The sequence below is a fragment of the Geotrypetes seraphini genome, chromosome 2, assembly GCF_902459505.1.
Source record: "Geotrypetes seraphini chromosome 2, aGeoSer1.1, whole genome shotgun sequence".
In the NCBI taxonomy this organism is placed as follows: domain Eukaryota; kingdom Metazoa; phylum Chordata; class Amphibia; order Gymnophiona; family Dermophiidae; genus Geotrypetes; species Geotrypetes seraphini.
In genome coordinates this window covers 380609716-380637323 of record NC_047085.1, presented here as the reverse complement: position 1 = coordinate 380637323, position 27608 = coordinate 380609716, and the positions used below count along the sequence as shown (strand labels likewise).

The 27608-nt window shown below is 45.8% G+C and overlaps 1 protein-coding gene across 1 annotated transcript in view; it reads left to right on the top strand.

The window, feature by feature from the left end:
* The window catches only part of KAT2B (lysine acetyltransferase 2B), a 141733-nt gene that overhangs the window by 53607 nt on the left and 60518 nt on the right, over window positions 1-27608 (top strand). The window contains exons 7-9 of the mRNA XM_033932862.1: window positions 627-808; window positions 12294-12485; window positions 23029-23135. Of these exons, the coding sequence (XP_033788753.1) occupies window positions 627-808; window positions 12294-12485; window positions 23029-23135 (481 nt within the window). The remainder of the gene's footprint in view (window positions 1-626; window positions 809-12293; window positions 12486-23028; window positions 23136-27608) is intronic.

The following is a 27608-nucleotide window of genomic DNA, read 5'->3' as shown; positions in this document are numbered from 1 at the left end:
GTCTACTGTACTTGCATAAATAGTGGCCATATGGAACAGTGAGGATGGCTAAAAATGAGGAAGTAAAGAGGCCTGGTTCCAGACAAAATGACCTTGTGGCAGCAAAGAAGAGTTCAAAGACTTCCATTAAAAGTACAAATATTTATTATACATCCAGCAATAAGATACCTTTGTTATAAATCCAAGCCATGTTTTGGTGAAACTCCCTGCATCAAGAGTCACAAAATCTAATGGTATGAGTCAAACAACGTAGATCAGCAATTCTTGGCAAGATGGTAAAGAGCATATGCTAACAAAAAGTGTTGGACACATAATAAATGTTTATACTTTTTATGGAAGTCTTTGGACTCTTTGCTGCCGCAAGGTCATTATATCTGGAACCGGGCCTCTTTTTTGATTATTGGTTATCGCTTTTTCTTTATATTGACCACTTTGTGGGGAATATGTTCTTCCCTTGTTGTGCTCACAGGAACCACATGGATTTCTAGTTGATCATACAGAAGTGCATCAAATGTGATGTGACCACCATATCCTTAGGGTAGTGATCCCTAGTACCGAATGTGCCAGTGTTTATGCATACTGGAGATGATAAATAAAAATAAACATTTTTGTGCTTCTTTTTCAAGGGAGTTAATAATTTTGTGCAATACAAATTCAGCCACCTGCCTTCAAAAGAAAGACAGACGATAGTTGAACTCACCAAAATGTTTTTAAATCGAATTAACTACTGGCACTTGGAGACACCCTCCCAGAGAAGATTGCGCTCTCCAACTGATGATATTGCTGGATATAAAGTCAACTATACAAGGTAATAATATTTAGCCATATTTTTTCCTTTGTTTCAAGTGATCTTCTTATTCATTTCCTTCTCTGCTTTTAATTCTTTACTTCAACAGGCATTACCAGGGCAGACTATGAATGTCATTCTAGAAAGGTTTTCCATATGTAAAATTGTGTTTTTTTAATCACACAAAAAAAGAGACTTTTCTAAAATAAGTAGCTGGAAAAAATATGTAGAAATATGAGTAGGTAGCAATGTTGTATAATAACTTACATTATCCCAGGACAAGCAGGCAGCATATTCTTGACTGATGGGTGACGGCACCGACGGAGCCCCGGTACGGACAATTTTAGAGTGATTGCACTCTAAGAACTTGGAAAGTTCTAGCAGGCCGCACCGCGCACGCGTGAGTGCCTTCCCGCCCGACAGAGGCGCGTGGTCCCCAGTTTCTTAGTTTCCGCGGAGCTAAGAAGACGCGTCCTTTTCAACGACTGTTGAAAAGATCTTTTTCTTCGCCTTCCCGCTCGCGAAAACCCTTTCGGAAATATAATTTCCTTTTTTTATTTTATTCTTTGTTGTTTAAAAAAAAACTTTATTTTTTTCGGTTCGCCCCGGCGGGGCCTGTTGCCACCATCGAGGCCTTGGCCTTCGATTTGGCAGAAGCCGTTTTTACGTTCATGCCCCCCCAACCCGGGTTTAAGAAGTGCCAGCGGTGCGCATGGCCCATTTCTCTCACCGACCCGCATAACTGGTGCTTACAGTGCCTGGGTCCTGACCATCGGGCGTCCACCTGCACCCGCTGTGCCACTTTAAAAAAGAGAACCTTAAAAAACCGTCAGATCCAGCAACGGTTATTGTTTGGTGCCGATATGTCTGATTCTGCGGCACCGACATCGGCCCCGTCTCAATCGGCACCCACCTCGTCGACACCGCGCCGGCGTCGCACCCTTCAGGTAAGCCGGCTAAGAAGCCTTCCCCGCTGGAGCGTCCTCCGGTCTCAGTAGCAGCGAGCCCAGTCCTGCCGACCTCGAGGCGTCCGCGGAAGCGCTCCGCACCGATTGAGGTGAGCCCCTCGACCTCGGGTTCCTCCTCTTCGGAGTGTCGAGCGGCACCAAAGGTACCGCAGAAGAAAAAAGCGGTACCGGTGCCGTCGCTGGACGAGCGAATTGCTGCCGTCCTGCAGGTGCAACTCAAGGAGCAGTTGCAACAGCTCCTTCCCGCACTCTTGAAACCGAGCCTTCCAGTCCCGGTCCGGTCTGAGCCACCGGTACCGACAGTGGAGCAGCCTCTTTTATCTGCATCCACTTTGTCGGTACCGGTACATTCTGCTTCATCGGTATCCATGCCGATATTAGCACCGGAACCGAGGTCCTTACACCAGGCTGTGCAAACTTCGGCACCGACACAGCCCTTAACATCTCCCGGTACCGTTTCCCAGAGGTCGGGTAAGTCGACACACAAAACCCGACACCTGGAACCCTCCACACCGGAGTCCTGGGACCGCAGTTTCCAAGTTAGGGATCCTTATCTGTGGGGTGACTCCGAAGAGCCTCTTCTTTCTGAGGGGGAATGTTCATCTGGGGATGAGGATCCTTCTGCTTTAGATCCATCCTCTAAACCAGATGCAACCTCTTTCACCTCATTTCTGAAGGAGATGTGTGATTCTCTCTCTATTCCCTTGGAGGCTAAGTCAAAAAAATCCAAAGCGTTCCTTGATGCACTGGATTTTGACCAGCCTCCAAGGGAATTTCTGAAATTGCCTCTCCATGATATCTTGAGAGAGACTTTTTACAAGAATCTGGAGATGCCTTTAACCATCCCAGGAGCCCCTCGTAAATTGGACTCCTTATACAAAGTCATCCCCATTCCTGGCTTTGACAAACCACAACTTCCACATGAGTCTCTCTTAGTGGAATCCACTTTAAAGAAATCCACGGGAGCTAGTGTGTACGCCTCAGTCCCTCCTGGCAGAGAAGGTAAGGCCATGGATAAATTTGGCAAGAGGTTGTATCAGAATGCGATGTTGGCTAACAGGTCAGGGAATTATGCTTTTCATTTATCGTTCTATCTAAAGCATCTCATACAAAATCTGACTGCTTTTGAGAAGTACCTCCCTGACCGCAAGAGAACTGCCTTTTGCCAAACTTCTTCATCTCTTATACAGCTTCGCAAGTTCATGGTCCGGTCGATCTACGACACATTTGAGCTGACTTCTCGAGCCACGGCCATGTCGGTGGCCATGCGTCATCTGGCATGGCTCAGGGTCTCAGAACTTGATGTCAACCATCAAGATCGACTGGCTAATGCGCCTTGCCTTGGTGATGAGCTCTTTGGAGAATCCATGGACTCCACTACCCAAAAGCTCTCTGCCCATGAGACTAGGTGGGATACTCTCCTCAAAACAAAAAAGAAGACCCCACCAGCTCGGCCTTTTCGGCAGCAATCGGCCTACCAACTCCGCTATGTGGCTCGTCCTTTGCCACCGGCTCCTCAACAGCCTAGGCGTCAGCGACAACAACAAAGGCAAACCCCTAGGCCAGCACAACAACAACAGGTGAAGCCTCCTCCTCCACAAAAATCTACCCAACCCTTTTGACTTGGTTCTCCAGGGCATAGCCAGTGTTGTACCATCTGCCCATCTTCCACGACCCATAGGAGGACGCCTTGCTTTTTACATAAGCCGTTGGGAAATCATCACCTCGGATCAGTGGGTCCCCAACATCATCCGCCACGGCTACTCTCTCAACTTTCAGACTCTTCCTACCCAAAGTCTGCCAAAAGAGTCTGCTTTGAACACTCCTCAGTCTTCCCTCCTTCTTCAAGAGGTTCAATCCCTCCTCCTTCTGAACGCCATAGAGGAAGTTCCTCTAGATCAAAAGGGGCAGGGATTCTACTCCCGTTATTTTCTAGTCCCCAAAAAAACAGGAGATCTCAGACCCATTCTAGCTCTTCGCGATCTCAACAAATGCTTGGTCAAAGAGAAATTCAGGATGCTTTCTCTGGCCACTCTTTACCCTCTTCTCAATCAAGGCGACTGGCTATGTTCCCTCGATCTCAAAGAGGCATATACTCACATACCGGTCAATCTGGCCTCCAGACAGTACCTCCGCTTCATGATCAATCATTGTCATTACCAATACAAGGTGCTGCCCTTCGGTCTTGCCTCTTCTCCAAGAGTGTTCACCAAATGTCTGATTGTGGTGGCTGCCTTTCTACGCTCTCACCACCTTCAGGTCTTTCCTTACCTGGACGATTGGTTAATCAAGGCCAATTCATCTCAGACAGTACTCCTGGCCACCAACCAAACCATCCTGTTTCTACAACTATTGGGGTTCGAGATCAATCTACCCAAATCTCATCTCATCCCCACTCAGAGACTTCAATTTATTGGAGCGGTGCTGGACACAGTCCTCATGAGAGCGTTCCTGCCATCCAACCGTCTTCAAACTCTTCAATCTCTATGTCAGCAGGTGCTTCCACAACGTTCCATCTCTGCCAAGCAAATGATGATACTCTTGGGTCACATGGCCTCCACAGTTCATGTCACACCCTTCGCACGTCTTCACCTGCGCACTCCTCAATGGACCCTAGCTACCCAGTGGTCCCAAGCGACGGATCCTTGCTCACGACACATATTTGTGACATCATCGCTTCGTCAGTCTCTACAATGGTGGTTGATGTCCTCAAATCTCTCCAGAGGTCTTTTGTTCCATCTACCTCCTCATCAACTTGTCATCATCACCGACGCCTCCCCTTATGCATGGGGAGCTCATTTGAACGAGTTCCAAACTCAAGGTCTTTGGACAGCCCAGGAAATGAAGCATCACATCAATTTCCTGGAACTCAGAGCAATGTTTTATGCCCTCAAGGCCTTCCAACATCTTCTCTTTCCTCAAGTCCTCCTGCTGTGCACAGACAATCAAGTTGCAATGTACTACATCAACAAGCAGGGTGGGACAGGCTCACGCCTCTTGTGCCAGGAAGCCCAGAAGATTTGGGCTTGGGCCACAGATCACCAACTATTCTTAAAAGCGATCTACATTCAGGGAGAACATAATTCCTTAGCGGACAAACTCAGCTGAATTCTCCAGCCTCACGAGTGGACTCTCGATCCTTTAACTCTACAGTCCATCTTCGCTCAGTGGGGCACTCCTCAGATAGACCTCTTTGCAGATCCTCACAATCACCAGCTGCCCCTCTTTTGCTCCAGACTCTACTCTCCTCACCGTCTGGCAGCGGATGCATTTCTCCTGGACTGGTCCAATCTGTTCCTGTATGCTTTCCCTCCGCTACCTCTCATGTTGCGAACCTTGTTCAAGCTCAAGAGGGAACAGGCCACCATGATTCTCATCGCTCCACGATGGCCCAGGCAACATTGGTTCTCCCTTCTACTTCAACTCAGTTCCAGGGAGCCTATTCTTCTTCCATTGTTTCCTTCTCTGCTTTCACAGCATCAGGAGACCCTTCTGCATCCCAACCTCCAGTCTCTGCACCTGACAGCTTTGTATCTCTCGGGCTGACTTTGAATGATACTCTTTTGTCCCAGCCCGTTCGTTCTATTCTGGATGCCTCCAGGAAACCTGCCACTCTGCAATGTTACCATCAGAAGTGGACAAGATTTTCTTCCTGGTGTCTTCTTCATCATCATAATCCTACGTCCCTTGCTGTGGAGACCTTGTTTGATTACCTTCTTTCTTTGTCTGACTCTGGTCTCAAGTCTACTTCCATCAGAGTCCACCTCAGTGCTATTGCTGCTTTTCATGAGCCAGTTCACGGAAAACTCCTTTCAGCTCATCCTTTGGTTTCCAGATTCATGCGGGGTCTTTTCAATGTGAAACCTCTTAAAGCACCCCCTGTAGTCTGGGACTTTAATGTGGTTCTCTCCGCCTTAATGAAGCCTCCGTTTGAACCTTTGGCTACGACTTCTTTCAAGTTCCTCACTTGGAAAGTGGTCTTCCTTATTTCTCTAACCTCTGCCAGGAGGGTCAGTGAGCTACATGCACTAGTTGCGGATCCATCTTTTACAGTCTTTCATCATGACAAGGTGGTTCTGCGTACACATCCAAAGTTTCTCCTGAAGGTTGTCTCTGAATTCCATCTCAACCAGTCCATTGTTCTGCCTGTCTTCTTTCCGAAACCTCACTCTCATTCTGGAGAACAGGCTCTGCATACTTTGGACTGTAAGCGGGCTCTAGCTTACTATTTAGAGCGTACTAAGCCCCACAGATCATCTCCCCAACTCTTTCTGTCCTTTGATCCGAATAAATTGGGACGTCCTGTTTCTAAACGTACGTTGTCAAATTGACTTGCAGCGTGCATTTCATTTTGTTATGCTCAGTCCGGACTGACACTGGAAGGTTCTGTCACGGCCCATAGAGTTCGAGCTATGGCAGCATCTGTAGCTTTCCTCCGTTCCACTCCTATTGAGGAAATCTGCAAAGCTGCTACTTGGTCCTCAGTTCATACTTTTACATCTCATTATTGTCTGGATGCATTCTCCAGATGGGATGGACACTTCGGCCAATCTGTTTTGCAAAATTTGTTTTCCTAATGGCCAACCTTCCCTCCATCCCTCTTTTTGTTAGCTTGGAGGTCACCCATCAGTCAAGAATATGCTGCCTGCTTGTCCTGGGATAAAGCACAGTTACTTACCGTAACAGGTGTTATCCAGGGACAGCAGGCAGATATTCTTGCGTCCCACCCACCTCCCCGAGTTGGCTTATTAGCTGGCTTATCCTAACTAGGGACCGCGCGCCTCTGTCGGGCGGGAAGGCACTCGCGCGTGCGCGGTGCGGCCTGCTAGAACTTTCCAAGTTTTTAGAGTGCAATCACTCTAAAATTGTCCGTACCGGGGCTCCGTCGGTGCCGTCACCCATCAGTCAAGAATATCTGCCTGCTGTCCCTGGATAACACCTGTTACGGTAAGTAACTGTGCTTTACATTACATTACATTTGTGATTTCTATTCCGCCTGTGCCTTGCGGTTCTAAGCGGATTACAGTTAAAAGAGATCAGGACATTACCGAGAGAATTACATAACAATGATTCAAGTACATTACATGCTGTGGTATAGAAATAGAAATACAATTATAAGATATCTGGATTTATCGATAGAATAACTCGACAGGGATCAAGTAGTTACAGGTTCAGTGGGGAAAACAATATAGGCAACTGAAGAAAGATACCTAACTTTGAGGGAATCCGTTAAGTGGATACCTAAGGGAGATGCTTATTTAGGAGAAGGTTAAATGGATACCTATGGGAGATGTTTATTTAGGGGTCTGGATATTTATGGTAAGTGAGGATCGAGGGGGTGACTAGTGTGTTATTTGCTGGGGAGAGTGCATGTGCGATTGGGGAGGGGGATATTAAGTGAGGACGTGTTTTTTGAAAAGAAATGTTTTGATTTGTTTCCGAAACATTTTGTAGTCTGTTGTGTTGATCATCAGTTTGGTGATGGTGGGGTCAATTTTCACTGCCTGTGTTGCTAGAAGGCTGTCGTAAAGTTTCTTACGTCGGGTACCATTATGAGGGGGGAAGGTGAAAAGGTTCTGAGTTCTTCTTGATCTAGGTAAACGGTAACTAAATAAATGTAACTAGTTACTAATCTAATCTTCATTTTATATACCGAATCTCCTCCCTAAGGAGCTCGACTCGGTTTACAGTTCGTTAAAAAATGAAACATTATAAGTAAAAACTGTGGGATAAAAACAGAAATTGGTTAGATTATATGGATGGAAAAAGTTAGAAAAAAGTATGTTGAATTGCTTAAAATTACTATACGACAGCCAAAATCAAATTAACTATTGTGAAAACAACCAGGTTTTTAAACTTTTTTGAAATTGAAATAATTGATCTACCAGTCTTAGAGAATCTGGAAGTCCATTCCAAATTCTCACCAATTTAAAAGTAAAAGATTTACTAAGCTTCCCAATGCATTTAATACCTTTCAGAGAAGGAAATGCTAATTTGTGAATTGTTGTAATTATTGAATGGCAGGATCTAAAGGAATTTCCACTAAGGGGAATTAAAGAGTCAAATATTCCATAAAGGAGTTTGAAAACCACACATGCGTACTTGAACTGTATCCTATGATGGACCGGAAGCCAATAGAGTTATCTCAGCAATGGGGAAACATGGTTGTACCTTCTCTTTCCAAAAATAAGTTTGGCCGCTGTATTCTGTATTAACTGGAGACAATATAAACTGCCCTGTTTAATACCCAAATAAATAGAATTACAGTAGTCCAACTGGGCCAACACAGTGGATTGTACCAGTAATAAATAATGTTCTTGATAAAATAGTGCCCTTACTTTCCTCAGCATGTGCAAACTAAAGAAACATTTCTTTGCTAAGGAATTTATCTGGTCATTAAAAGTGAGAGGAATCCAGAATAATACCCAAAACTCTAGAAGTGAAGTCAAGTTGTAATATAATATTTGATTTCAATGTAATATTAGTAGGGAGATTAACTAATCTAGGTCCGATCCAAAGCAGCTTAATTTTTGAAGCATTCAGTTTCATTTAAATGGAATTCGCCCAACTCTGGAGCTATCTATGCCTGTAACCAGGTCACTGAAATCATGTTTGACTTCCAATAAAGAAAAAAAAAAAAAAAGGCATCCGCATACTTAAGTAAAAGTTTTGTTACTTGTAAAGCCGTACAGGATAACATTTGTTACTTTTACTGAAGTAATAATTTCATCAAATTTCACTACTTATACCTTGTTACATCTGATGCTTGCAGTCACAAGTAAAAAGTAAAAGTGGAAGCAAAATGTAAATGATGATTCCTCAATAAAACAAATGAAACAGCAAAACCTGGAACAGGATTTTGCTATAGCAAACCTCTTTGCACAAACAATGGGTCATTCCATCTTAAATTTTGCCGTTCAGTGAATTTAGCCTATGGGATTTGAGAATAGTGGCATTGCCTGTGTTTGTTGAATTACGGTAGTTACTGGTTTCCAGCCAAACAGAATAGGGATGGGTTGGATCATTTTGAGGTGGAGATAAAGCTGAAGCTGGTTGCAATTCTTGGTGAACAGTTATGTTTCTAATTGGGCCCGGCACCTAAGGCCCCTCCCAGTGCATCCCAAAGTGCACTGGGAAGGGTAAGGCTCCCCATTTTGAAGAGGTGGGCCTACCAGCAGGAGGGAGTAGGCATCCCTCTTGCCAGTTTTCTTGTCAAGTTATTGGGGGGGGGGGGTTGTTCAGGCAGAAGGGAGTGGGCATTCCTCCTGCCGATTTCGGATGTAGGGGGGTGCCGAGGAGTGTCCTTATGCAGGAGGGAGTGGGCATCCTTCCTGTCGATTTTGAGTGTGGACGGGTGTTGGGGATATCCTCAGGCATGAGGGAGTAGGGCTTCCCCTGCCAGCTCAACTGATGAGCTGGCAGGGGAAGCCCCAAACAGCTGAGCACATGGGAAGTCCTGCTGACTCAGCTGATCAGGGATTCCCCTACTGCGATCAGTTCAGTTGGCAGTGAGAGCAGCAGTGGTGGGAAGAAAAAACTTTTAAAATTTTGACAGGAGGGATGAGGGGAGGAGCCGTTCCTAGTGATTGCTTTTCTGAGCAGGTGCTAAGCATACTTCTTCCCTCTTTTACTGGGGCTGCTTTGCAATCAGGTATGATTCTCTAATTGGCGCTGTTGAGTGATTGACACGTAATCAGCAGCTGCTTTTAAGGCGGCTGCCGAAATTGTCACTGGTTAGAGAATTCGGGGGTTAGTGTCTGTCTAATTTTTTCACAGCACCCCTAAGCTACACATTTCCTCTCCGGTCTCCCCCCTCCTTCTTTGTCAGCATCATGGAGTCCTGCCTTTGCCGGTGGGGATGCCCAAGCCCTGCCAGCTGAAGTGACTCACTGCCTAAGCAGTGAAGAAGTCAGTGGCATGCATCCATCCAAAGGGCGCTCTCATTTTCTCTCCCCTTCCTTCCAGTGTCTGCCCCCTATTTCCACCCTACATCAAGCATCTGCCCATCTCTTCTCTTCCAACCAACGTCTGTCCTGCCCACTTCCTTCCAGCATTTGCTCACTCTCTCCTCCCCTCTTCCATCCAGTGTCTGCCTCCTCTCCCCCTGAGATCCCTGTTGCTACCGCTGCTTCTCCAGGACTAGCAGTAGCCAAATAAAATACAGCCATCATGGGGTCGCACTGTACAAACCAGTGATTACAGAACAAATAGTGACATTGGAGGGTACAGTACTGGCAACGGTGGGTTTGTAAAGTGTGGCTTTGCAATGGGTATATCCTGTTCAACCAACTCTCAACTGCATGTAACCCATGTTTAACTAATGTGAACCGCCTAGAACTCACTGGGTATGGCGGTATACAAAAATAAAGTTATTATTATTATATTTTGTTTTGCTGCAAGTGCTGCTAGTTTGGAGAAGTAGTAGCAGCAGCAGGGGTGGTGGTGTGAGGCAGATAGGCAGGTCTTAAAGAATGCTGTGGCTCCCTTGTGAGTTCGCTGTAGCACCCTGTGGCACTGCAAGGCAAAGTTTGGGAACTGCTGGCTTAAAGTCATTCTGCATTTGATAAGGGTCTGACGACTACTGAGTTGTGCTAAGGATTTTGTTTGCAAATTATGTCAAGCTGTATGATTTGCCAATCCCTTCCACAGTGCTTGAGTATCATGTACATGGGAACGTTGTAGATGATGGCAGATAAAGACCAGTATCTAATCTAATCCTTGGGTTTATTTACCGGGTCATCTTCTAAATTAGAAGCTCAACTTGGTTTACATAAAGATACCTGATGAAATAAAAGGGTCAGATCTAATTAGCGTTTCTAATAAAATCATTATAACATAATCTACATCCTCAATAAGAATAATTTTAAAAACGTGTTTTTAATTTTTTTTTATTTTTTTTTTAAAGAGTGGGAGAAATGGAAGAGTTCTAATCTCAGCAGGAAGTTTATTCCAAATAGATGTAAAAACAGTAGCCATGGTCCATCCATTCTGCCCAACAAGATAAAATATAGCATAAGGCATTTATACTATATATGCATACTTGATTTGTCCTTGCCATTTTCCAAGAAGTCTGAAGCTGTCATCGAAGCCCCACTCCAGCCCATCCAAATCTGTTCAGCCATAATCAGGGCACAGAGAGTAGAAGTCTGTGCAGCACTGGCTTTGCTCCCCAATTACTGCAGTTGCTGTCTAATCAGTGCTAAGTTTCTTAGGTTCCATTCCTTCAATACAGGATTCCTTTGTGTTTATCCCATGCAGTTTTGAATTCCGTTACCATTTTCATCACCTCCCAAAAGAGGGCGTTTCAGGTATCTATTACCCTCTCCGTGAAAAAATACTTCCTGACATTATTCCTGAGTCGGGTGTCCTGCAGCCTAAATTTATGTCCTGTAGTTTATCACCTACCCATCTCTGGAAAAGGTTTGTTTGTGTATCAATATCTTTCAATTATTTGAATGTCTTCATCATATCATCCCTATTTCTTCTTTCCTCCTTCAGATTATCACGTCGCTCCTCATACGTCTTGAATCAAACCCAATAACGCTTTCATTGCTTTTCCCTGAACTACTTACGTGTTTCTTCTGCAGTATGCCTCAATCTCGGCAATCTGTAAGGAAATGAGACCTTGTGGAGCAGTAATATGATTCTATTACTACTATGTATTTCAGTAGCACTAGTACATAGCACTATACCAATCCACAAAAGAGAGAGTCTCTGCTGTTTGGAACATTACAGTCTGGTCAAGACACACAGACATGAACATTAAGAGATCTCATGAAATGTATTTATTATAGAATAGCATGGTTAAAATCAACAAAACTTGGTTAGGAAGAGCCAAAATTTAAGCTTTCAAAGGCATCCTTAAAAAAAGTGGGATTTGAATATGGCTGTAGAGGGCACATGACTCAATAAGATGGGAGAACCATAAGGAGCAGGTTGCAGTAGTTTAAGGGCTCCTTTTACTAAGGTGCGCTAGGGCTTTAACGCGCGGAATAGCACGCGCTACATCACCGTGCGCGCTAGACCTTAATGCCAGCATTGAGCTGGCATTAGTTCTAAAAGCGTAGCGCGTGGTAATTTTCTGCGTGCGCTAAAAACGTTAGCACACCTTAGTAAAAGGAACCCTAAGTGGAAGATACGATTAAGAGAGTGCATAAGGATTTTGGTTTCATCATATTTGATTGTTTTATGTTCCTTGTGAATGTTTTTAAGAGTTGTAAATTGCCTTCTCCTGATATTCTGTTTGTAAAGGTCAGTTGTCTAAATCTTGTAAATGGATTTTTAAAAATGCAGGTTGGGTCTACTTTGAAATTGGATGCACTGAGATATGAAAATCAAATCTCTGTATGGACTTTAACTTCCAAAACTTGACCTTCATCCCATGGATAAAAATAGGTTCACATATATTTCCTTCAGTAAGACTGGGCAATTTTCAGAAGCCTGTTCTACATGTGTCTACCTGCAAAAACATTTATGTGACATGTATACTCTTATTTTGGTTGGTTTCTTATTTCTTATTCTCTTTCCTATTGTTGCAGGTGGCTCTGTTACTGTAATGTCCCCCAGTTCTGTGACAGTTTACCTCGGTATGAGACCACGCAGGTGTTTGGGAGAACACTTCTTCGCTCTGTCTTTACTGTCATGAGACGACAGCTGCTGGAACAGGCTAGGCAGGAAAAAGATAAACTATCCCCAGAGAAGCGAACACTAATCCTGACTCATTTTCCAAAGTAAGACTTCTTCAAAGATCCTTAATTAGGCTCAATAATTCTACAGTTGTTAACCAGTATGTTTTTGTAACCAAAAGGTTTAATTTTAGCTCTGTGCTAAAAGAACCTGTTCAGTGAAAAAAAAAAACCTGTACAGTGTTCCCCGGCGAATCCGTGGTTCGTGGTCCCGATCATTCGCAGCATTTTCTGACTGCGAAGGGGAGGCAGGAGAGGGCAGCTGGAGAGGCAGGAGGGGGGCAGCTGGAGCACCGGCAAGTGAAGGAAATCACTCGCGGTATGCTCCGACACCTCTTCCTGTACTAAAGTTGGGCCTCACCAATCAGGAGCTCCTGTGTCAAAGGAGCCCTGATTGGTAAGGCCCGACTTCAGTACAGGAAGAGGTGGTCGGAGCATAGAAACATAGAAAAATGATGGCAGAAAAGGGCCAAAGCCCATCAAGTCAAGTGACCCTTCGCCTTGATTTTGCTCACCACCCCCTGCCTTTACATCATTAGAGATCCCACATGAATATCCCATTTATTTTTAAAATCTGCCACGCTGTTGGCCTCAATCACCTGCCGTGGGAGTTCGTTCCAATGATTGACCACCCTCTCGGTGAAGAAATACTTTCTGGAGTCACCATGAAATTTCCCTCCCCTGATTTTCAGCGGATGCCCTCTGGTGGACGAAGGTCCTATAAGACGGAAGATATCCTCTTCCACCTCGATACGGCCTGTGATATATTTAAATGTCTCAATCATGTCCCCTCTCTCTCTTCGTTCTTCAAGTGAGTACAGCTGCAATTTATTCAGCCTTACTTCATACAGGAGATTCCTTCACTCGCTGGCACTCCAGCTGCCCTCTCCTGCCTTCCCAGATGAAAAACTGTATTTGCGGTTTTTCGATATTCGCGGGGGTTCCTGGAACGGAACCCCCTCGAATATCGGGAGAGTACTGTATATGCTTTTACCCACAAATGGGAAGGAGGACAGCACAGGGTTCAGTCCTTGATTGATCTTGGGTGACTGCTTAGTTATCAGCATAAAGGGGGCAGTTCTATAAGGTAGTAACAAGCTCATAATTGGAAAAAATTTAATTGAGAGATAGGCTCCTATCCTGTGAGGTGTGATTCTACAAAAGATAGGCGTCTTAACACCAAAGTAGGTGTGTTTAGGGTGTTTAGGCGTGATTCTCTAAAGGACTTAGGCGCCTATAATGTAGGCCTTTAAAACCCTGGCCTGTATTACAGGCGTCTAAGTTTTAAGTTAGGTGTCGCTAAGTGCGATTTTGTAATGGGCGCCTAAGTGTGATTGACATGCAATAGGTACCTAATTTTAGGCACCTATCTTTTTAGGAGTCAATTACGGAATCTGGCTCCTCCTGTCTTCCTTTCTAATAATGATGCTGACTTTGCCTGTCAGTGTTTACAAGAGTTATGCACCTTGTGGTGATGATAATATGAAAATAATATATGTGTGGTGTTGCTAGTGCAGATGATATTGTGTGAGAAGATTCATATGAATACTAATCCCGGGCTGTAATGGAGGAGGCGCAATATTTTCCTCAGGAAAAAGCAAATAATTTAAATCCAGTCCCATCCCATCCAATGACAACATTATTTGAGTGATGGTTTGTCCTGATAGCTTAGCAGAAATCCCCAAACTTTTCATGAGCAAGGTCATCATTGGACACTTTAAATCACTGAGTAGGGTGGTGAGGTGGTTCCTGCCTCAGAGTTCGCTAAGCAGATGAATGGGCAAAGGAATCCCTTTATTTACTCAGTGAGGCTCTTTTGATACACTGAAATAAACCGGGAAGAGAGGAGGCAAGAAGAGGGATTCAAATAGGTATTGCAAATAGAATGTTGAGTCAATTTCAACATTGTTTGAGTGGGCAGGAGAGGCTGAGAAGTCCAGCTACTAGTATTTAGTGGCAATAACCAAGCAGTGCGGCTGGTACCCGCATAAATTTCTGGGTTAGCATTTGACCCCCTAATGTTCAGTGCTGTTGCCTGGACAAGGTTTGCCATAAATATCTGGACTTAACTCTTGCAACTGCCTTTTCTAATGCTGTTCAGGATGGTAGCGTGCCAAAATCATCTAATATAACTCTCTTATCTCAAAAGCAGGATAGGATCCTGCACAGATGGAATCCTCCAGACCCATCTATTTTAAAGAGTAAAATATTTACAGAATATAATAGAAAGTGTTAATTGAAATATGTACCTTGTATTGTTACAGAATTTATCAGTTTCCAGTACAGTAAAACCTTGGTTTGCGAGCTGAACATAATTTGTTCCGAAACCATGCTTGTAATCCAAAACACTCATATATCAAAACAAATTTCTCCATAAGAAATAATGGAAACTCAGATGATTCATTCCACAACCCAAAAACTTGAATACAAAATACTGTATGTACTTATATTGCAAGACCTTGCTTGTTTATCAAGTTAAAATTTAATAAAATGTTTTGCTTGTCTTGCAAAACATTTGCATACCAAGTTACTTGCAATCCAAGGTTTTACTATATTTTGTAAGGTTCTTCAGCTGTTTAATAAAGACAATGTTCTATAATCATCAAGCAACCAATCGCCATAAGCTATGCCATACAATTGTATAATCATTGTCCAATCACAGTGAAAACAATTACTGTAGTCAAGTTCTATTGCCACAAACTCCTCTCCTTCCAGATTTTCTATAAATCTATGAAAACACTATTATTTCAACAGTTCTTAGAAAATTGTTCTTAGGAAAATTAGTTATCCCAGGACAAGCAGGCAGGTATTCTCACTAGTGGGTGATGTCATCCGACAGAGCCCCGATACGGACGTCTCACAAGCATGACTTGCTTGAAGAAACTCAGAAGTTTCGAGATGCCCGCACCGCGCATGCGCCAGTGCCTTCCCGCCCGATGGTCCAGGCGTGTCTCCTCAGTTCTTTTTCTTCCGCGGAGCTGAGAAGTTTACTTCTATTCTGCGCCCATTGAATCTGTTTTTTGCCTTCTCTATTGCTGCCGGGTTGGGTTCTTTTGGCTCTCCCGTGCGTTTATTTCTTTCTTTGATTTCTTTTTTTTTTTTTTTTTAATTTTTTCTTCCGACACCGGGTCGGCCGCGTGGCTGGGGCCCCGCGCCTTCGACCTTGCGGCGGAGCTTTTCCGGCCTATGTCCCGGCTGATCACCGGTTTTAAAAAGTGCAGCAAGTGCAAGCGCGCGATTTCGCTCACGGACCCACATCGACGCTGCCTCCAGTGTCTGGGTCCGGATCACTTTCCGAAATCGTGCCGGCCTTGCTCCACTCTGACGGCGCGAGCGTTTAAGCGCCGCTGCCTGCTGTGGGAGTCCATGTTCAAGATGGAAGCTTCGTTGGATCCTCCAGCTTCGACATCAACTGCTGCTTCGACTCCGTCGGCGAAGCCCTCTGCCTCCCCGGCTGCTTCGGGCCTTCTGAAACCGGCTTCGTTCACACCGGTTTTGGCCTCGACCTCGGTGCCGGTGCCTTCCTCCATCTCCTCGGAACAGGTATCGACCCCTACAGTTCCACCGGTGGTGCTTAAAGTGCCGAAGGCTTGCAAGCAGAAGCACGCGGCACCGAAAGAGCGCGGAGACCGTGCGGAAGGGCCCCTTTTTGGTGCGGATCCCTCCATATCGGCTTCGTTGCGGTCCCTTCTGGAGGCTCAGTTTGTGGAACTCATGTCCACCATGGGACCCCGGCTGATTGCCTCGATCCAGGGTGACCTCCCAGTTCCGGCTCCGAGGGGCAGGCCGCCCCCTCCTCCTCCGCCGCGCCGCTCGACATCATTGCTCGGCGAGGAGGAGCGGCGGGCAGTGTCCGGTTCCTCGAGGCGGCCCTCGGGTGGCGCAATGCCTCCCTTGGAACCGATTCCCTCGAGAAAGGCCTCCCTTAGTGATATGCCTCCTTTGGAGCCTATTCCCTCGAGGAAAGCCTCACTTAGCGACTTACCTCCCTTGGAGCCTATTACCCCGCCCCATGATACAGTGTGGCGTCCTCCTTCGAGGCCTTCCAGTCCTGGGCATAGCAGGAAGCAGGACGAGTTCTTCTGAACCCCCTATCAAGCTTGGACGGCTTCTGGGGAGGCGGCGGCTCTTCCGCCTCTCCGATCGACGGCCTCGAGTCCTATCTGCTCCTTGGAGGCTTCTGGGGATCAGTATTCTCACAGAAGGGCTCGATCCCCTTCCAGGCATCGAGAGGGGCATCGATCCAGACACTCTTCGAGGCATTCCTCTCGGCACTCGACCGTGTCGCCTCAGAAAAAATTGCCTCGGATGGGATATTCTGCTTCGGCTGGGTCTCCTCCTCCGGGCCTGGAGTTCGAGGACCCCAAGGTGTTTTACTCGCCCGGTTGCTCACAGGCTTCTGTGGAGCCCGAAGCCTCGACTTCTTCTAGTCCTTCTCGAAGACCGGCGCTGGCAGACCAACTGTCCTTTTCCTCGTTTCTCAGACAGATGGCGGATGATATGGACATTACCCTCAATTCTGGGTCTCGATACTCCAAGGAGTACCTCGATACTATGCACTTGCCTTGTCCTCCGGCCGAGTCCTTACGCCTACCTCTACACAAGCTCCTCGACCAGACCTTCATGAGGTGCTTTGAGTCTCCTTACTCTATCCCTGCGGTCCCTGGAAAATTAGATGCTCGGTACCGCACGGTGCATCATAAGGGCTTCGAGGGACCTCAGCTTTCTCATCAGTCCCTCCTGGTCGAATCCTCGCTCAAGCGGTTTCATCCTGGCCAGGTGTATGCTTCGGTGCCTCCAGGCCGCAAGGGCAGGACCATGGATAAGTTTGGACGACGCATCTATCAGAATTCTATGATGGCGTCTCGAGTCCTGAATTATAATTTCCACTTTGCCACCTACTTGGAATTTTTTCTGCCTGTGCTTCGAAAATTCACGCCCTACATCGAGTCCCAGGCTCGGTTTGAGTTTGAAGAGGTGGTTGCTTCGCTGTCCCAGCTTCGTCTTCAGTTGATGCAATCTACCTATGATGCTTTCGAGCTCTCGGCCCGAGCAGCTGCCTGCTCTGTGGCGATGCGCCGGTTGGCCTGGTTGCGGACCATTGACATGGACCCGAATCTTCAGGACCGCCTGGCAAACGTTCCGTGTGCTGGGGCGGATCTTTTTGACGAATCCATCGAGACGGTCACGAAGAAATTGTCTGATCATGAAAAGTCCTTCCAGTCCATTATTAGGCCGAAGCCTAAGCCTCAGCAGTCTCGACCCTCTCGACCGCCATTGATCTATCAGCGGCGTTATCAGCCGAGGCAAGCCCCTCCTGCGAGGCAACCTGCGAAGCGGCAGTCTCCTCAGAAGGCTCAGCAAAAGTCTCAGCTGTCTGCTGTCCCTAAGGCTCCTCAGCCTTTTTGACTGTCTCGTCGAGGGCATAACCAACCTCGTTCTGCCTTCCCCTGTTTTTCCCATCGGAGGGCGTCTCCATTATTTTTATCATCGCTGGGAGGCCGTAACCACCGACCTCTGGGTCCTTATTATCATCAGGGAAGGATACTCTCTTCAATTCCATCGGGTCCCTCCGGACCACCCTCCAAGAGAGTATCCTTCCAACTTGACACAGACCGCCCTTCTTCTTCAGGAAGCCCAGGCTTTGCTCCGGCTCCGGGCCGTCGAGCCGGTCCCTGTGGACCAACACAACCAGGGGTTTTACTCCCGGTACTTCCTTGTTCCGAAGAAGACGGGCGATCTGCGACCCATTTTGGACCTCATGGTCCTCAACAAATTCCTAGTCAAGGAGAGGTTTTGCATGCTGACCCTCGCTTCTCTCTACCCTCTCCTCGAGCAGAACGACTGGTTATGCTCTCTGGATCTCAAGGAGGCCTACACTCACATTCCCATTCATCCGGCCTCACGCAAATTCCTCAGATTTTGGGTGGGACATCTGCATCTGCAGTATCGAGTGCTTCCATTCGGCCTGTCTTCGTCTCCCAGAGTCTTCACGAAGTGTCTGGTAGTGGTGGCCGCTGCACTCCGGAACCAGGGTCTTCAGGTATTTCCCTACCTCGACGACTGGCTTATCAAGGCTCCCTCGGCATCGGGGGTCATCTCGGCGACCCTGTCTACGATTCTGTTCCTGCAGAGTTTGGGATTCGAGATCAACTTTCCCAAATCTCATCTACAGCCTACACAGTCGCTCCCCTTCATCGGGGCGGTCTTGGATACCATACGTCTCAGAGCATTCCTTCCTCCTCAGCGCATGGATGCTCTTCTTCATTTCTGCCAGTCTGTGTCTTCTCACCAGTCCATCTCAGCGAGACACATGATGGTCCTCCTGGGCCACATGGCCTCTACAGTTCATGTGACGCCATTCGCCAGACTCCATCTCAGAATTCCTCAGTGGACCCTGGCATCTCAGTGGACTCAGGTATCGGATCCGTTGACTCGACACATCATCATCACTCCTGCTCTTCGGCAGTCTCTACTTTGGTGGATGACCTCTTCGAATCTATCCAGAGGTTTGCTGTTTCACTCTCCTCCCCACCAGAAGGTCCTCACAACCGATTCCTCGACCTATGCCTGGGGAGCGCATCTGGATGGGCTTCGCACTCAGGGATTCTGGACCAGTGTGGACCGACTCCATCAAATCAATCTTCTGGAGCTCAGAGCCATCTTCAATGCTCTTCAGGCGTTTCAACATCTGCTTCACGACATAGTGGTCCTCATTCGCACAGACAATCAGGTCTCCATGTATTATGTCAACAAGCAGGGGGGCACGGGCTCGGCCTCCCTCTGCCAGGAAGCACTCAGAGTCTGGGATTGGGCGGTTCGCCACAACGCCTTCCTCAAAGCTGTCTACATTCAGGGGAAGGACAGTGTCTTGGCGGACTTGATTCATCTACTCCAGCCTCACGAATGGACGCTCCATTCCACACCCTTTCATCAAGTCTTTGCCCAGTGGGGGACGCCTCAGATAGACCTCTTTGCGGCCCCCCACAATTTCAAGCTGCCTCAATTTTGCTCCAGGATCTACACTCCTCATCGCCTCGAGGCCGATGCTTTTCTGCTGGATTGGGGGAATCGCTTTCTGTATGCGTTTCCTCCATTTCCTCTCTTAGAAAAGACTCTGGTCAAGCTGAGGCCCGACCGCGCCACCATGATTCTGATTGCTCCTCGGTGGCTCCGACAACCTTGGTTCTCCCTTCTACTTCAACTCAGCAGCAGGGAGCCGTTTCTCCTTCCGGTGTTTCCTTCACTGCTTACTCAGCATCAGGGATTGCTACTTCATCCCAACCTGCAGTCTCTCCACCTGACAGCTTGGTTCCTCTCAACGTAACTCCTCACCAGTTTTCCCAGGCGGTGAGGGATGTCTTGGAGGCTTCCAGGAAGCCTGCTACTCGTCAATGCTACTCCCAAAAATGGACTAGATTTACTTCATGGTGTATTTCCAATTCTAAGGAGCCTCAACGAGCCTCCCTATCCTCTGTGTTGGACTATCTTCTACACTTGTCTCAGTCTGGTCTCAAGTCGACCTCTATATGAGTTCACCTGAGCGCTATTGCAGCTTTCCATCAGCCTCTACAAGGGAAACCTCTCTCCTCTCATCCTGTGGTTTCCAGATTTATGAAAGGACTTTTTCATGTCAATCCTCCTCTCAAACCGCCTCCAGTGGTTTGGGATCTCAATGTTGTCCTTTCTCAGCTTATGAAACCTCCTTTTGAGCTTCTGAGCAAGGCTCCACTAAAGTTTCTCACTTGGAAAGTGGTTTTTCTGGTGGCCCTCACATCTGCTCGCAGGGTCAGTGAGCTTCAGGCCTTGGTGGCAGACCCACCTTTCACAGTTTTCCATCATGACAAGGTGGTCCTCCGCACTCATCCGAAATTCCTACCTAAGGTGGTCTCTGAATTTCATCTCAACCAATACATTGTGCTTCCAGTGTTTTTTCCAAAGCCTCATTCTCATCCTGGAGAATCAGCTCTACACACTCTGGACTGTAAACGTGCTTTGGCTTTCTACTTGGATCGCACTAAACCACACAGAACTGCTCCCCAACTTTTCGTCTCCTTTGATCCAAACAAGTTGGGACGACCTGTATCGAAGCACACCATCTCCAACTGGATGGCGGCTTGTATCTCTTTCTGCTATGCCCAGGCTGGATTACCCCTTCCCTGTAAGGTCACAAGCCCATAAGGTCAGAGCAATGGCAGCCTCTGTAGCCTTCCTCAGATCGACACCGATTGAGGAGATTTGTAAGGTTGCCACTTGGTCCTCGGTTCATACATTCACCTCTCATTATTGTCTGGATACGTTCTCCAGAAGGGATGGACAGTTTGGCCAAACAGTGTTACAAAATTTATTCTCCTAAGTTGCCAACTCTCCCACCATCCCATTGAGGTTAGCTTGGAGGTCACCCACTAGTGAGAATACCTGCCTGCTTGTCCTGGGATAAAGCAATGTTACTTACCGTAACAGTTGTTATCCAGGGACAGCAGGCAGCTATTCTCACGTCCCACCCACCTCCCCTTGGTTGGCTTCTCTGCTAGCTACCTGAACTGAGGAGACACGCCCGGACCATCGGGCGGGAAGGCACTGGCGCATGCGCGGTGCGGGCATCTCGAAACTTCTGAGTTTCTTCAAGCAAGACATGCTTGTGAGACGTCCTTATCGGGGCTCTGTCGGATGACATCACCCACTAGTGAGAATAGCTGCCTGCTGTCCCTGGATAACAACTGTTACGGTAAGTAACATTGCTTTATCTTCTCTCTAGGATGTTGAATGAGGGTCTTCATTAATAAGTTATTTTCTCTCTAATCTAACTACTTTCACTTCAGTTATCAATTTTTATGTGAACTGAGTTGAACTCTTTTAGATTAGATTAGATTTATTTAATAAAAAGGGTCACAATCAATTATCCCCAACACAGGATAATTTTATAAGGAGCCACATAGGGCTCCTTTTACGAAGCCTTGTTAGCAGCTTTATCGCACGTACCTTTTTAGTGCGCGCTAACACCTGCGCTAGCCGAAAAACTACCGCCTGCTCAAGAGGAGGCGGTAGCGGCTAGCGCGGCAGGCAAATTAGCGCGTGCTATTACGTGCGTTAAACCGCTAACGCAGCTTCGTAAAAGGAGCCCCTAGTGTTAGGCAGCAATAACGCAAGTAAATAGTGGTATTTTTATCACTGATTTGTAAAAGTGTCATTTATGTGCATAAATGATCTCTTTAGAGCAGGGGTGTCTAACCTGCGGCCCAAGGGCTGCATGCGGCCCCATGAAGTATTTTGTGTGGCCCCAGTCGAGGGCAATGCAGTGTTTTCCTCTCCTGCCCCTGGGTGTTTACCATCTTGCTGGCTCCCTCCTCTGTCTTGCTGCAGCGTTTGCGCGGCCCCAGAAACATTTTTTTCGGCCAGTGCGGCCCAGGGAAGTCAAAAGGTTGGACACCCCTGCTTTAGAGAATACCGACCTGCATAAAAGTGCATGTCTTGTTTATATGGTGCATATTTTTACTGTTTGCAGCGCATTCATGTAGATGTGTAAATGATAAAATACTGCAATTTATTTGTATTCATGGAGATGAAACAGAGTTCAAATTCCCTTTTCCTGCTCTCTGTAGCATTTATCCCTCTTTGAGCTATCCCCATCATCTTGCCAGCATTCATCTCTGTACCCAGCTTTCAGGCCTGTTCAAGCCACCCCTCACTTATTTTCCCAAACATTAACCCTCTCTCATGTCAACCTCCTTTCAAATATTCTGTTTTCCTCACTTCTTCCAACGTTCAGCTCTGTTCCCATCATTTCACCTCAAACCTCCTTTCATTATTTATCTGTTCTTCCTCCCCATAAGTCATTTGAATTTCCCAATTCAGTACTTTTCTGAACCTGTCCTGGGGGACCTCAGCCAGTTGAGTTTTTAGGATATTCGCAATGAATTGGACATTACGCTGGGGTGTCAGCATTTAATTTTATTTGCTGGCATTGATGCCTGAGATAACATTTTAAGCTATAATATCTGTTTAACTAGCACCATGGAATAAACATATAATCGGTGCACGTATCCATTTAGGTTTAGGCCTGCTGTTTATTTCCTGCCTGTTGAATTCCTGTTCATCTTATCTTGGTGCTCATGCATTATATAGTGTAGTGCAGTGATGTGGCACAGAATATTCTCATTTAAATTTTTATTTCTGATCACAGCCAAACAGTTCTTTACATTCAAAAACCTCCCAGCATAAACCCTCCATTCTAACTGTCTCTTTCTTTTGATAACACTGCACATATAGATATTGGTGAATAAACACAGCTCCTTTTTCACTTTGCTAGTGGGCAGATGTCCAGCAAGTGTAATTTGCCTATGTTTGATTGCATGGGCTAAAGGATCTTGTATTTTCACTTTGAGCTCTGATTCTGAGGAGTCATTTGGTGGAGTGGAAATTGAAAAAGTTTGTCTGCATTTTGATTTTTTACATGGAATCAGAAGCTTGAGTAGGAAGGCACTCATCCAAGTTTTTGTCCAACAGAAACCTCAAGGAATCTTCAAAGAGATTTTAATGTGTGAAGCGTGTTCGTGTTGTCACTAGAGTTTATCTTTTCTGTATCTAGATTTCTCTCCATGTTGGAGGAAGAAGTGTACAGCCACAATTCTCCTATCTGGGATCTTGATTTCATGGTGACATCTTCTCAGACTGGTCAGCTAGGAATCCAAACAGGTAATATTAGATATACAGTATACTGCCTTACAAAACTTGTTGCTAATGAAACTGCATTTCAGTTTTGCTGGTCCTACAGCTCATTTATGTTCACAGTATACACAGGGAAAGATTATGCAAAAAGTCAGCCAAAGTGTGTATAATAGCCAAAATAAGAACTGACTGTATTGAAAACTAGTGCACAGAGAGTGAAAAGGATTTATAAAGAATATGCTCAGAAAAGTGAAACTCTGAAGAGAGAGTGACAACCCTCTCTTGGGGTAAGAGTTTACCGTCCAGTCATTGCATAATTGATTCAAAAAATCACTCTCTGAGAACTAGTAAAGGTAATAAAAGCTAATTTTGAATCTTGTAATTTCTAAACACAGTCCAGGTTCAAAAAATTTTTGAGATATAAAATATAATAAATCTCATTGGATTTTTGATGATGCACTTATTTTATAAAGATAAACTTGTTATAGGGGTCTCGGGTCTCAACGTGGCCCCGTTTCGTGGTCTGCTTCAGGAGACCCAAAATCAATCTTTAAACATTATACGTTGTGATGCATGAGATGATCATTTGCAGAAGGAGTTCAAAATTAATATCCATGAGAAGATCATTTGCAGAAGTGTTTCTGATGATGTATATTATTAGCCATTTCCAAACTTGGTGTGGTGGTCGAAAACCACCTGCCTTATCTGTTCCCAACACCCTGTCTTTGGGGCCTTTTTACTAAAGTCATCTGAGCTTGACCTCTGTCTTTCCCAAGTGGCCCCCCCCCCCTCTCTTGGTTTCTCATTCTTCTGTCCTTACGTGCTGGCCAGCTGGTGTTCAAGTTTCCAGGGGCCAAGCCAAATGCAGTTATTTCTGCCTCTCTGCTGGTCTCAAGTGTTATCTGATGCCCTCTGATGCTGTACCGATGTCAAGCGCTTATTTTGAAATTGGCCCATCTGTGGCTTGGAAACTGTCAGTAAGACAAGAATGCTAGAAGTTTGCAGATGCACAGAGTCTATGTTGTGCATAGTCCTTATGCTTGGCCTGCTTTTCCTTGCTTGATCAGGCCTGATTCTTTACAAGGAGTTTAGGGTCCGATGCTTTAGGGTCCCACATCTGTATCTCATAGCTGCTGGTCCATCTCAGCTTTTCTGCGGGGCAATAGTATTATAACTTTCTTTCCCTGCAAATTTGCAGATTGCTCTGTTTCTTGTGTGCCTGCTTATCTCAATGGTCAGTCCAGTCTTGTAGGAAATTGCCACATAATTCGCAGAAACAGCATCTGAGCTTTAAGTTTCACAGTACATGAGAGAAAGTCTGTTAAAGTTTTTTAGTTGGAGCTACAAAAAATCAATTTTCAGTGCTTTGCCTACTTCTCTCTTGTCCTTTGACCCCATGCCAGGGCCTGATGATGTGGGGGTCCCACAGGGGTCTTCCTCATCCCCCTCTTGATGATCCTGATTACCCCAGAAGGGGCATCACCCATTGGCAGAAGGGGCATCACCCATTGGCAGCTGGGGCAGGCAGGTTTGTTGAAAATTGCAGGTTGATGATGTGTTGGATGGGGGTAGCCGGGAAGAAACAGAGTCAGTCAAAAAACCAAAAAGAGAGGCAATATAACTCACACAGTACTAAGCTGTTGAGTAACAAAAGAGAACATAAACAAACAAAAAGTCACTCCATATGTATTGAATCAGAAAAAAACAGAGAGCAAAGCCCAGGACATAGTGCAGCAACCCAGAGAGAGGCATGTTATCCCAACCCTATCACATTATAAACATAAAATCATTTAGAGCAAAACTGTTTCGCCTGGTACGACAACTGACATCTCCCCAAATCATGAATCTGCAACCCACTCTAATAAAATCTCAGCCCAAGAACTAGCAGATTTATTCCTCAGCAAAGTCAGATTGGTCCAATCGGAAGTTTCAAAGATAGCCACTACAAACACTTCCCAACAAAACTCTACAGATTACACTGAACCCATAAAAACAGACCAAATCTGGACTTCATTCACTAACTTTGCCATCTCTGATACCAATAAACTAATATCAAAACTAGCCTTACGAAGCAGCCCCCTAGACAACTGTCCTTCATTCCTTCTTTCAGCAGCTCCGCATCATATCATTAACTAGCTCACCAACCTGCTAAATAGTTGCCTGAACCAAGGGCACCTACCCAAAGAAATGGGAAAAATAGTCTTAACCCCTATACCAAAAACAGCCAAGCAGACCTCTCCATAGCATCTAACTGCAGACCGATTGCTGGCATTCTGATCCTCACTAAAATCCTTGAGTCCCATGTCAATAAGCAGCTTGTCTCATACGTAGAGCAAAACTCCTGCCTTCACACATCCCAATTCAGCTTCCAAAAAAAGCACAACACCGAGCTCCTCATCATCACTCTAATCACTAAATCAAGCAGTTGCTAAGCTCGGGTCATCAGGCAATATTGCTCCAGTTTGATATCTCTGCAGCCTTCGACTCAGTGGACCACCAGCTACTCCTAGCCAAACTCTTAGAAATCAGAATAACAGGGACTGTACTGAAATGGTTCGCCAACTTCCTACAAAATCGCGAATATACGGTCAAAAAGCAAGAAGTATACTCCAACCCTTGGAAGGCATTCTGTGGCATCCCACAAGGCTCCCCATTATCCCCAATCCTATTCAATTTATTCATGAGCTCATTGGGTCACATCAAATTGGAAGACAAAACTATACTATCCTATGCCGATGACATCCTCCTCCTCATCCCCATAATCAATAACCATCCTAATATTGCTGAAAAAATCTCAAACAATATAGATAAAATCCAAACATGGGCAACGAACAACAAGTTAAAATTGAACGCCGGGGATCATGTGATGAAGCCTAGCTGAGCGGCGGCTCCCAGCCTGAACTCCGTCCCCTACCAGCTTAATCGCGCTATTTCCACAGTGCTTACCCCTTTTCTGGCTCTGATCCTTGGCTCCACAGCAAGATTAGTGATCGCTGCACAGGGTGCTGGTATTTTACTGTTCTCGGGGCGTCGTCGGGACTCGGGCCATGCCCTCAAAGTCTTTACAGCCACCTAAGCTGAGACAAACCACGCTCTCTCCTAAAATGGCGGCAGCTGGCGCCTCTCCCAAGACTACTGTCACGTTGCAGGAGGAGACCATCAGAGAACTGACTCGGCTTGCTTCCAGAGGGAGGGGGGGCTTCTGGGTCAGGAGGGAGTGGGCATCCTTCCTGCCTGAATTACTTCAAGGGGGGGTTGGGGATTCCAATGGGAGAGAGTAGGCATCCCTCTTGCTGGCTGAGTTCATGTGGGGGTTCGTGGGTTTAAGCAGGAAGGAACGGGCATCCCTTTAGGGGGTATTCTTGCCGTGGCTGATCAGCTGATCATGGCAGGGAGATTTTCTTGCCACGAGCAGCTCAGCAGCCATGTCTATTTGAAATGTAGGCCAACATTTTGCTAGCCTACATTTCAGACATCTATCACAGCTCTAGGGAGACGCCTCAGGCCACTTAAACTCGACCAGGCGAAACCACACCCAGCCTACAGTATAGGCCGCCTGCCTCCAGTAGGTTTTTCTAAAAACGTACATCCTGATTAGCTGGTTAGACTGGTAAGATGCCTACTGTTGCCTAAAATCAGGACGCTATTTATAGAATCTGCCCCATAATGTATAGGTTTAAGGCCAGAATTCACTAACCTGCCAACGTGACGCGATCTATAGAGTGGTCGCGTCACGTTGTGGGAAACACATTCTAATCGAGGGATCACAGCCCTGATGAAACCCGTGTTGGGTGAAACATGTTGGTGATAGTATCCCTTAGAATGGACCAGTATAGCTAAGCTAAGTATTAGCTCTTATCTACAATAAGTTTTACTTTGGCACTGTTGCACTTTATGAAAAACTAAGATATTCACAAATTTAAAAACAAAACAAAACAAAAATGGCTCGGTGAGGATATAATGTATAAATCCAACCACTATGAAACATATTTGAGTGGCTGGTGGCATTTCTGAGGGTCAATTGCATTCAATACTACGCTGGGAAAATTACCAGGGGGTCTTAGCAGTGACCAGCCCTTATATTATGTGTTGATTTCTACTTTCCCATCTTCATAGACTTTTTCAACTATATAGTTTGCACTAATTTATTATTAATGCAAGCATTTTTGTTGTTGTTTGGTTGAAAACTTTGTAATGTGTATTTGATGTGAATTAGATTGTGTATGTTCAAGTGTGATTTACCTAGAATGGAAAAGATACTGCAGAATATAAATTTTGTAAATAAATAGGCACATATTTACTTGTTACCCTCGTATTTTGGTGAAGTAAGCACCCTTTAAGTGCTTCAATATAGGCACACTGTTATAGAATTGCCCTGAGTCCTAGACTTGCTGGAGTGATTTATATTTTTGAAGGAGGAGGAGCTATTTTGCTTATTGATTTGCATATATTCTCTGGAGAAAGAGAACTGCTGTTGGAAAGGTCTTGGGGGTGTTTTGG